The following is a 12230-nucleotide window of genomic DNA, read 5'->3' as shown; positions in this document are numbered from 1 at the left end:
TCCATGCCCGAATACTGAAACGTTACTTAAATATCTCCTTTCGTAAGCATTGCTTACAATTTAACAGACGTCAAAACTTAAGTGGAATACACAAACGCAAATCAAGACATGTAAGCGCGTGATTCCGTAAGTAGACGTATTATTTTTACGTCATGGCAACATCCTTTGTTTTCGGTCAAAGAGTGTATAAAAAATACTTGTTCTCGATTACGTTTTCTTAAAATTCACTTTACGTATCCGTTTCACGCAGCATGGCTTGGACAACCTATAGTTGTAAGACGTATTCATTCCCAAATAGTAAAGAAAATAAAAATAAAAATACTAAATAATCAAAAATCAAAGAAGGTTGTTAAAAAATATCCTTTCTGTTTAAAGTATTTTTAAATAAAAAAAATTAAAAAATTTGACCATACTTTTGTAGAATGGAAAGCATCTGGCGTTATGTTTTGACAAGTTTAAAAATAAAATTTTAATAAATCATAATATCATCAAGACACTTTTTAAGCAGTTTAAGCGGGCGCAGACAGATGTCGCTACAAACCTATTTGCGATTTCGATATATTCTCGTTCAGTCGGCATTTTTATATAAATACTAGCTGTCGCCCGCGACTCCGTTCGCGCGCAGTTAAAAAAAACTTTATAGGGGTATGAATAATAGATTTTGGCCGATTCTCAGACCTACTGAATATGCTCACAAAATTTCATGAGAATCGGTCAAGCCATTTCGGAGGAGTACGGGAACGAACATTGTGACATGAGAATTTTATTTGTCCGAATGCGATGATAATGATGAAGCAGACATGTTAACACCTTAGATTTTCACTTTTAAGATAGCTCGCGACCACTCTTAAATTGTTGGCGTACTAAGTCGACATGACAGTTCTTTTGACAGCAAAATGTCGTTGAGTGACGATCCAGTATAAGAAATGTGATATTGAGTGGCCTTTAAGCATGGTACGATTTGATTGGCATCAAAGTTGAGATGCGTCTTTAACTGACTTACGAAAATTGCATATTGGAGTTTAAGCGTGGTCTTATAATTTAAGACGCTCTTACATATTTAAGTGACGTTTCAGTATTCGGGTATCAATCTCTCTGAAAAATAGATAAAACAATATTTTTGTGCATATCTTTCGTCAGTGAAAACTCACCACAAAAAATACTTTCCTTTATTGATAACTAGCTTTTACCCGCGACTCCGTCCGCGCGGAATAAAAAAATAGAAAACGGGTTAAAAATTATCCTATGTCCGTCTCCTAGTTCTAAGCTACTTCTCCATCAATTTTCAGCTAAATCAGTTCGACCGATCTTGAGTTATAGATAGTGTAACTAACACGACTTTCTTTTATATATATATATATAGATGATAATCATAATTTACTATTTCTGAGAAAGTAAATATCTGCTAAATATTTTTTTATTGCACAAACAGATCAACTGTCATTTCTTATGACGTCATAAACGTCAATGGTTTTTTTCTGTCTCTGTCAATGTCTTCTGCCAACGAAAGACCGATTGACATTTCAGTATCCGTTATCCGGTCGGCGCTTGCGCATAGAAGAATATTTATCATGTTCTAAATTTTATAGTTTTTGTTTTAAATTTAAAAGAAATAAATTTCAATTCAATAATTAATATGAATATAATCACGATATTAGGGGCGCTTTTATCTAGCGGAACAACTTTTGTTGGACCATCGTCAGTGCCCAGAGGAGAATATGGAGAAATTAAAATATTCCAGTCGCCGGCAACATACAGCGTGGAAAGTATGGTCCTGTTGAATGACGTTAGCAGGCAGGATAAGGAGGTTGGATATAAAATCGCCGGTAGTTTGGATGTTCAGCCCGTATGGGGCATTGACTCAGACTTCCTTTTGAAATTCACTGTACGTATTGTTTTTAAGTTTTTCGTATGAAATAGTTATTTAAGTTATAATAAATCATATACATATAAAATTAAATTACCTTATATAAACGTAAAGGCAAATAATAATTATATACATGATCCTGAAGGTCAATGGCCTCATTGTTCTTGTTTGAAAATGACAACTCCTAATAAGTGATGACCCTATCGAAGACTGTACTAAAATATACCTTAACTAAAGTTTTTACTTTAAGCTAGGAAACTAGATGAAAGTTATCATTATTATTCTCAAAATAATAATTCATATATTTAAGCTAAAAAATTGTTACAGTTAAACTCTCCAAAATTATTAGCAAGAGGGAAACTAGTGACTGCAGATTATTTACCTATTAAATCTATATGGGATCCTTATTATAAGACTGAATTCTATGCCCATTGGAAAAATGGAATCATCACTGACACCTATTTGAATCCTGATGAAGTTACTGATATATTGAATTACAAAAAGTCTTTAATAAGTCTTTTTCAGGTACGTTATTTGATAATTTTACTAGCTGTAATAAGTTCATCCACGTGAATTAAAAAAAAAAAACTGAGTCTTTATTTCATTGTGGAGTTATTGAATAATATGTTTATTTTTCCCTTCCCACCCTTTTCTTATTAAGAAAAGATGGGAAGGGGAAGTGGATTTGGCGAAACAGGGACACATAGGAAAGGCAAATATCCTCTTTCTGTGCATCCCCTTCTCTGTTCATTAAAGGTAGGCAATGCATCTACATTTGTGGATGTCTATGGGCACTGCTTGCCTCACTATTTCGGCGAAATCAAGTGGCCGTTTGCTCGTTTGCCACCATTTGATATAATAAAAAAAAAATACATAATGCCAGTTCAGTAGCACAGTGGCACTGGCCTGGCGTGGATTTCGACTAACTAGCACCAGTTAGTGCTTACATTATGATAAAATGTAAACCAGACATTCTATATTAGTATTTATAATTGTTATTGTGATAATAAATACTATTAAATGTATTTCAACATTTTCAGCTTCAAATCATAGATGGAGAACACAATGAAATTGATATTTCAGGGGATTGTAATGTATTGTATGATTCTATTTCTATGCAAGTTATCAGAAAAATTAAGGTAACTTTTTAATAATTTCATCAGTACCTTATATTTCTTAAGAATTAGAAGAATTTCTTTTTGTTGGTTCACTATAAAATAATAGGTTGTTCGGAAAGTCATTTCGTTTTCCTCGACTTAGGATTCGTATATTTTCGACGAAGATGCACCATGTCCAGGAAGGTTGGTTGCAGCTGATAAAGGCATTATTAAACTATTTATAACTCAAGCACGGCTGAATCGATTTGACTGAAAATTGGTGGGCAAGTAGCTTAGAACCAGGAAACGGACATAGGATATTTTTTACCCCGTTTTCTATTTTTTATTCCGCGCGGACGGAGTTGCGGGTAAAAGCTAGTTTCTAATAAAGAGTGTTTGAAAGTTAAAAAAACCTATTTAAATATTTTATTTACCTTTAAATTATTTGTATAGTTTCTCTAAAAAAATAGAAATGTAATGCCACCTATACATAATAAAGTGTATATAACTTGACTATTTATTTCAGACAAAATGTAAACATCCAAATATGAAAGATTCAACCGAAGGTATAACATCTCGTCGTCTCACAAGGTACACATTGAGCGAGAAACTGGACGCAATTGATGAAGTGCATGCTGAAGAATTACATACAACTGGCTATAAGGAGTTAAACGCTGCTATAAAAGCACGTGTTTGGATGCGCTTACGTCGAGACGGTGTACCACGGACTACAGCAACAAAGTACCCTGATCTAGAAACTGCATTAGCCGAGTTACCATCAAATCTGAAGCCAGTCCCATTGCCTATGCTCATGACTGATGATATACTTGATGATGAATTGGTAAGATATTACATACTACCCTGTTCCAATGCGGCTTTATCCGTATGGAATTCTATACATTTTTTGTTACACAGGAAAACTTTTTTATAGTTTATATTGCATATAACATTCTATTTCAAAATTCAAATGGTCAAACGACAATGAAGGCCTTCACTATTGGTTGAGAATTACCATGGCAACCGTCTATCATTGCTGCTATTGCTTTCTCACATATTTTTTTTTTTTTCAATTTATTCACCCGTTAGTGTAATGGCTTGAATTATTAAAAAAGCTTCGAGCTTATTTGGAATGGTAACAATAAATGTGCAAAAATATTATTGATAAAAAAAATGATATATAAGGTTCTGTCCGATAGTGGTTTTAACCAATGTGCTAATACCTTAACTATCTTAACAGATAAGTTAAGCTATAATTACCATATATGATGTTCATTACGCTTATTTTTTCTTCTAAATGTAACCAAAGGTAAATATTATTAAAAGAAATTAGTAACACTAACTATGTTGTATTAAAGTATAATGCAGTAGAAAACTAACTATAAATAATTTTTACTTCAACATCATATGTTTTGGTAAGAGATCATTAGTCAGTGATAAGAATGGCCACGTGGAAGTACGGGAGACGACGATAAAATAAACAAAGTTGCTTATCTTTGACCCTCATGACCTCTACATCTCTTATCAACTGCGCTAATGGACCGCATTATTTAATTTGTAGAACGGTTAAACAATACTGATGATGTTAAGTTAATTTTGGGTGGACAGAATAACTAATATTTATTTTTAAATTACTGGCTTATTACTGGTTGGCTCTACAATACCATTATAATAATTAAAAAAAAAAACATATTTTTACATGATCTTACGCGGTATGAATAATTTGTAAGGTATTCATTATTTTTAAGGTCATTAAATACGTAGATATTGCTCACATAAGCTTATTAAAATGATCTTATTATAGAGTTTAGAAGAAGCTATAAATGGTGCTGTGGTGGAGGGGGAGGAGGAGGAGGCAGGTGGGGGTGGCAGCGCACGCGCAGCGCAGGCGGGGCTGCGGGCACTGCGCGCGCTGCGCAATGTGACACAAGATAGGATAGCTGCTTTACTGCGCGCGCAGCCTGACGCACGATCCTTGTTAGTGAATATTAAAAAAATTGCGCATTCATATAGAACAGAGACCCCCCAAACTATTTTGGACATGTGACCCCATTTTCCAAAATGAACCTTTACCATAGACCTCCACAGCTAAATTATCTACTTTTAATATCAATTATTATTATTAATTCTGACTTAGGTCAATAGAAGACATAGTGAGATTTAGCGATGCTTTAAGTTCAATATCGACCCCTTAGGGAATCCCTGATATAGAACAATTAAAAAAAACTGCAAAGGTTAAAGTGTTTTAACAAATACTGGTACTGGGTCAGTGTGGTTGACTAATGCCTTGTCACCCCTAACATAGGCTTTCATAAGACTTTTATGACCTTGTAGAGACGTTATAAATACGATTTTCATCAAATCATATTCATCAATTGTAATTCAATAATTATTTGAACCATAAACTGATTTAATCAAGTATTTTAGCTCGTCTATTATCAAAATGAATTAAAAATAAAGTTTTTTTACAGAACAGCAGTGTGTCGTGTGCTGGGTGCGGCGGGCAGTGCGCACGCGCACGCGGCCGTGTCTCTCGAGCTGCCATTGGTGGAGCGCGACGCCCCGCCCCCCGCTACTGAATATCTGCACGCGTTAGCACTGGCACATACACCTGATGTTTGTATTTATTTTTTTAATAATTATTTGTATCTAATCTTATATATATAAAAGAAAGTTGTGTTAGTTACACCATTTATAACTCAAGAACGGCTGAATCGATTTGACTGAAAATTGGTGGGCAGGTAGCTTAGAACCAGGAATAGGACATAGGATAATTTTTACCCCGTTTTCTTTTCTTTTTTTTTTATTCCGCGCGGACGGAGTCGCGGGTAAAAGCTAGTGTAATGTATTATGTAATATATACTCGAATAAATAACCTGTTTTTTTTATGTGAACAGATTTTATGTTAATGTTGTCTGTCTATATGTAATATATTTAATACTCACTGTCGTCCGCGACTCTGTGCGCCCGGAATTAAAAAAAAACTTAATAAGTAGCCTATGTGTTTTTCCAGACTATTTTCTACATTTATGCCAAATTTCATCGAGATTAAGTTAAGTTTAAGCTAAAAAACATTCATCAATCCATCCATTCGTACATCCAAACATTCGCATTTATAATATTAGTAAGATTTTACACGTTCAGTTGTTTGTGCTAGGAGTCAGTAGTGGTGGATGTACTCCGGCTGGGTACGGAGGCGAGATCGGAGGTGGTGCGCGAGGCGGCGCTGCTCGCGGCTGCAGCGGGCGCGGCACGGCTCGCGAACCACGCTCCACACGTCACTGAAACTGTGCGGGATGCGCTCTCCAAACAACTAGCGCGATGTCTTGTAAGTATACTAGTTACATAAACTAGATCACAAAATAGAAATAATTTTTAATGAAAACACTAAGAAAGGTGTGAAATAGAAGTAATTTCCGCGTTTTCATTTAAAGTGATGATTATTTAAGGGGATATGTCCTCTTTCTTTGCATCTCCTCTGTCCATCCATCTAAACTTTTATATACAATACTAGCTGTCGCCAGCGACCCCGTCCGCGCGCAGTTAAAAAAACTAAATGGGGGGGGGGTTATGAAAAATAGATGTTGGCCGATTCTCAGACCTACTGAATATGCTCACAAAATTTCATGAGAATCGGTCAAGCCGTTTCGGAGGAGTTCAAGTTCGAACCCCGTGACACGAGAATTTTATATATAATATAAATACTAATGTCACAGTTTTCGTCACCGTACTCCTCCGAAACGGCTTGACCAATTTTGATGACATTTTTTGTGCTTATCCGGTATCTATGAGAATCGGCCAACATCTATTTTTCATAACCCCCTCCCCCCATTTTTTAACTGCGCGCGGACGGAGTCGCGGGCGACAGCTAGTTTTATATATAAGATTGGTAAGATGTGATATGTTTGACTAGGATGAGGAATGCCGTGCTTTAGTAGCGCGAGCATTTGGCAACTTGCAGCGCGAGGACACAGCTGAGTTACTCCTCGAGCAAGCTGAACGTGGCGGAGGTGCAGCATTACATGCGCTTCAAGCACTACAAGCGCTACCAGCTACAGCTATAGGACCGGCGAGACAACGTCGCTTAGCAGCGCTGGCGTCTAGTCTACGACCGTTGGAAGTGCGTGCTGCAGCGCTGGATCTGTTCTTAGTGCGGGCGGCGCCGCTGCCTCCACCGTTAGTGCTGGCGCGGCTGTCGCGCGAGCTGCACGTGCATGCGCCAGTCGAGCTGCGCCGGCTGTTCTGGCAACGCGCGCTACAGCTCGCGGAGGAACATAAACCGCTAGCAGATGTACTGGCCATGTTGTCTCCGGAACAACGCGGCTGGAATGCTTTAGCACTATCCGGTAAGTATTTTTTAAGATAGATATAATTTTGTAATTTTTTCTCGTCTTATTTAAATGTGAGTTTTTTTTTTAATATCTCCAAAAGCCATCTGGATTTTCCAAAATAGTGAAGCGACCGTTGTCCGTAGACATCCGCAAATGCTTATGCGTTGCCTACTTTTAATCAACGGAGAAGGGGACGCACAGGAAGACGAAATATCCTCTTTCTCTGCATCCCCTTCTCCGTTGATCGTCTTCCGCCAAATCCACTTCCCGTTACCATTCTTTCCTAATTAGAAAAGGCTGGGAAGGGAAAGAGGAGTAAAATTTGTCATCCAGCATCACAATCATCAGACTGTACGCAGAATTGCTTCCAATTCACACCTGTCTTCTGTGTGGTGGTATTTCACCGGTCGACTCGGTCTATTCGTGCACCCAACAAATATGGTTGCGGGATCTACCACTATTAAAAAAAGACATTTTTTTTAGGTACATCATCAGCGCTGGTGCGACCATTAGGTGTGTTTGGTGTAGGTGGGGGGAGGTTGGAGTCGCTGCAGCTGACACCAGGAGGAGTGCTACGTCGCGGTACTGTACGTCTGGATGTGGAAGGAACACCAGCACCACTGCTCGCTGTATGTATACAACTTGTTAATTACCACTGCTCTAACATTTTTAACACTAAATAAGTTATATCTCAACAGATTGCACTATTTATTTTATTTGAAACCTTGTTTTTCATTTGATTGTATTGTCTTAAAATCTATATATATAAAAGAAAGTCGTGTTAGTTACACTATTTATAACTCAAGAACGGCTGAATCGATTTGACTGAAAATTGGTGGGCAGGTAGCTTAGAACCAGGAAACGGACATAGGATAATTTTTACCTCGTTTTCTATTTTTTATTCCGCGCGGACGGAGTCGCGGGTAAAAGCTAGTAAATTATGTTTTTTAGATAGAGTTATGGACGCGTGGTCTTGAGTCGTTGACGGGCGGAGCTAAGAGTTCCGAGGGTGTGGCAGAAGGTGGGGCCGAGGGTGTGGAGGAAGACATGAGTGGTGGTCTGGCGCTGACTGTGGGCGGAGCGCGACTACCAAGTGTTACACTTTTTGATGGACAGGTAACTTAATAAAAAAAATATTTTACACAATAATCGTCTTGTTTGTGGTTTAAATGTAATAATATAGGCGCTGTAGAGTGAAGCACTAGACTAGGTATCCCCAAAGTATTTTGGACAAGTGACCCCATTTTCCAAAATGAACCTAACGGTTCAGTGATCAACGGTAATTTGGCCATGTGGGGGTCTGTGGGTTACCACATGGCCAAATTATCTACTTTTAAGATCAATTATTATTATTATTTTTCATTTTAACTTAGGTTAATTGAAGACAGAGTGAAAATGAGAATTAACAATTATTTACCTTTAAGTTCTCGACTCCTTTGGGAATCTCTGCACAAGACACTCACTCACTGATATAGATTTATTACTTACAACTACAATTTTTTTTTTTTTTTTTGACTGAGTCGTCACTGTATGCCTTGAGGAGGCATTTACAGTTTCACCGGGCTTGAGGTGTCCGGGCGCAGATGGCGCTTAGCCTAAACCTCGTTTAAGAGTAACTAGGCTCGAGGGCTCCCTCAGGAGCCTCGGCTCGGGCTGTTACTTCGTTATTATTACCGGATTGGGAGGTCACCGAGCTCTTAGATCGCTTCAGTGGACGCTCCATGGAGTGACAAGGCTCAAGGGCCCCCGAGAGGGGACCTCGGCTTGGGCTGTCACTCATTACGCGTTTAGCATTCTGATTCTAGGGTGCCCGTGAGGGCCCAACCTCGGCTTAGTCGGTAGCTATTATATTATGTGATTGCTAGCACAAAATATTAAATTAATACAATGTATATTCACAATAGTTACACCAAACGTTAAAATTAGTTTAGAAAGTTAAAATTATTATTAACTTCGCACAAACATTGTTTAAAATTTTAAAAAATTGCACTATAATTCTCTTTTTTTTGTTATTTAGTTTAGTTACCCTACACCTAAGTGCATATGTTGTGAGAGCAAAGGGGCCTGCTGAAAACCAGCTCAGGGAAGGCCGATGTCGTCCCTGTATCAGCTGAGCTGAGCGACCTTTTGCCACGTTTTTAATCTTTTTGTTTAATTTTAGTTCATAAGTCTCTTTTGTGTGGCAATAAACGCTTATTCTATTCTATTCATTCTATTCTATTCAAACCATATCGTGTTTCGTTAACTAACAGCGCCATCTAGTTTTGTAATGTTCCTATCAGGCGCAGTTGTTGGGTCACGTGTGGTCGGGTACAGGCAGCACGCCGACGCCGGTGTTGCGCGCGCTGCAGCCGCTGAGCACGCGCAGCTCCACACTGCCGCTGCTGGCTGCAGGCGTGCTGCACGTGCATTGCGACTCGGCGATAGCACTCGCCTTAGACGCACAGGTATACGCCTTTTAACATTTATAATGCGATCGAGTCATCTAGAAAGTTCATTGTTTACAAAAAAATATAGTGGCATGCAAAGTGTTAAGTCTTATTTACTAAAATATCGAAGTGCTATGATTTGTACTCTAAAAAGAGATTTCACATCTACTTTACACCATAATCTATCTTATCATCAATACATAGTATAAAACAAAGTCGCTTTCGCTGTATGTCCGTATGTATGCTTAGATCTTTAAAACTACGCAACGGATTTTGACGCGGTTTTTTTTAATAGATAGAGTGATTCTTAAGGAAGGTTTGTATGTATAATAAATGCATAATATAGTAGAGAAACACTGATAAATTTAAAGTTTTCTAATGTGATGTCGTAAATAAGCACGTTTTTTTGCGCTTATATTGCAAACGCTGGCTGAACCCTACGAGATAGACCAAAATAATGTACTACAGTATTGTTCACCTTAAAAAGTTCAACAAAAAAGTCCGCGATGGTATATGTCTATCTCTTAGGGATAACCCAGCATAACCATTTTTATTCTTTTACGAAGTGATTTTAAACAATACAGCATTAATCCTTATCCATTTAAGTACCTTAAATAAATTGTGCATTTATTCTGTAGTAGGTATATTTTGCATTGCACCCGTGCGAAGCCGGGGCGGGTCGCTAGTATATATATAAAAGAAAGTCGTGTTAGGTGCACTATTTATAACTCAAGATCGGTCGAACTGATTTAGCTGAAAATTGATGGGGAGGTAGCTTAGAACCAGGAAAAGGACATAGGATAATTTTTACCCCGTTTTCTATTTTTTATTCCGCGCGGACGGAGTCGCGGGTAAAAGCTAGTTTATAATATTACAATCATATGGTCGTGTATATGTCAATAGGAGTGAAATAAGTGAAGAGTGCTACCATTTATGTCGTTTTACAGATAAATCAATTTTGAAATTGTTCCTTTGTAGGCGCAGGTATCGTTGTGGTCTCGCACAGCACTGTCGGAGTTAGAGCTACGTGTGGGCGCAGTGGGCGGAGTGCGCGGGGAATTGCGCCTAGTGGGCGGAGCACTGCGGGCCCACGCCCACCACACCGCAGAGCCACGCCTACGCGTTGCCGCACATCTAGACTTCTACGACCGCATGGCGCTCTGCGTGAAAGTCTCTACTGAGGATCATGTGCGCAGGTTGGCAACATTCTGTTATTAACAAAGCTTTTCGGCCAAAAGAACTAGTATCTAGAACAGAAAATATTAGAACATAGAACAATTTACTTTCACTTAAAATGTGTTCCCGATCTTTAGATAAGTATTGTAATGTTTCATTCTATCAATTAAATTGTTTAAACTTTCGTAAGATATAATAATTAATTAATTAATTAAGAACGGGTTAACTTACGTGTGATCGGCACCGACTAATTTCGGACCCGTCAGGGGTCCATCTTAAGGACAAGTGTTTATTTTGAAGACTTCGCGGTCGCGTCGCGTCTAACACTGCGAGAATATTGCCCCTTTTTACTTATAAAATTACATTTATACTAGCTGTCGCCCGCGACTCCGTCCGCGGGCAGTTAAAAAAAATGAAAAATAGATGTTGGCCGATTCTCAGACCTCTCAGATAGATCTCTCAGATACTATATATGCTCACAAAATTTCATGAGAATCGGTCAAGCCGTTTCGGAGGAGTACGGGAACGAAAACTGTGACACGAGAATTTTATATATTAGAAGTAAAAAGGTCTATACTATTATATTTATGCTTATAGATCAAACACCACACTGCATTCTGAATTGGGCAGTACACAACGTAAGGTACATCGAGAGAGATTACTCGCGGGCCCGCATCCCGGCCGCACGCTCGCACTCGGACCACTCAACGACGCCGCCTGTAACACGCTGCTCGCATAACTAGCACGCGAACACGCACCTCACCTCATGTCACGTACAGGGCGTACGTTGCAGTGTCACGTGATGTCACGTACACGTCGCAGTGTTACATAACGTTATGTGCACGTCACATTGTCACATGACGTTATGTGCACGTCACAGTGTCACATGACGTTATGTGCACGTCACAGTGTCACATGACGTCACGTACACGTCGCAGTGTCACATGACGTCACGTGCACATACGTGTCGCAGTGCTTCGCTCTGTGAAATGAAACGCCAAAGCGCTATATACCAAATATTGTGCAACTATTCAAGAAAATTAACATTCCTATTAACTCGCATTTAAATACGTACAGTAGGATAGTAGCGCTGGCTTGGCATGGGCCGTTTTGGCACACTGGCGCCAGTTTGTGTTTACATTATGCCAGTACTGATTTATAGCGCTACTCCAACTGTACTGGCTAAATTTAAACCCGACATTTTTTTCGTAATCTTATAAGTAGTAGTAGTAGTATATATAATTAGCTTGTAAGTTATTTCAATATATTTTTGAATCTCATCTATATCTTAACGTTCTGAATTAAATTTATTTTAGAGTAAAACTTCAATTAA

At 38.5% G+C, this 12230-nt stretch overlaps 1 protein-coding gene across 1 annotated transcript; it reads left to right on the top strand.

Moving 5' to 3' along the window:
• The first annotated feature begins 1515 nt into the window (after nucleotides 1-1515).
• Nucleotides 1516-12106, top strand: LOC106713106 (microsomal triacylglycerol transfer protein). Its single transcript, XM_045681384.1, has 13 exons — nucleotides 1516-1885; nucleotides 2195-2392; nucleotides 2908-3006; nucleotides 3491-3805; nucleotides 4766-4938; nucleotides 5433-5577; nucleotides 6119-6289; nucleotides 6875-7307; nucleotides 7776-7921; nucleotides 8244-8408; nucleotides 9575-9739; nucleotides 10700-10917; nucleotides 11495-12106. The coding sequence occupies exons 1-13, from the start codon at nucleotides 1637-1639 to the stop codon at nucleotides 11634-11636; spliced, it is 2619 nt and encodes an 872-aa protein (XP_045537340.1). The 5' UTR covers nucleotides 1516-1636; the 3' UTR covers nucleotides 11637-12106.
• Nucleotides 12107-12230: the final 124 nt, after the last annotated feature.

This window comes from Papilio machaon, chromosome 15 (assembly GCF_912999745.1).
Source record: "Papilio machaon chromosome 15, ilPapMach1.1, whole genome shotgun sequence".
NCBI lineage: Eukaryota > Metazoa > Arthropoda > Insecta > Lepidoptera > Papilionidae > Papilio > Papilio machaon.
The sequence above is the reverse complement of the archived record's forward strand: the minus strand, read 5'-3'. Positions and strand labels throughout refer to the sequence as shown.

What these genes read in the sequence shown, in the direction of transcription:
- LOC106713106 (XM_045681384.1), top strand. Translation starts at nt 1,637, where the DNA reads ATGAATATAATCACGATATTAGGGGCGCTTTTATCTAGCGGAACAACT. An exon ending in CTTTAATAAGTCTTTTTCAG is followed by an intron (nt 2,393 to 2,907) that starts GTACGTTATTTG and finishes CAACATTTTCAG; the next exon opens with CTTCAAATCATAGATGGAGA. An exon ending in AAGTTATCAGAAAAATTAAG is followed by an intron (nt 3,007 to 3,490) that starts GTAACTTTTTAA and finishes TATTTATTTCAG; the next exon opens with ACAAAATGTAAACATCCAAA.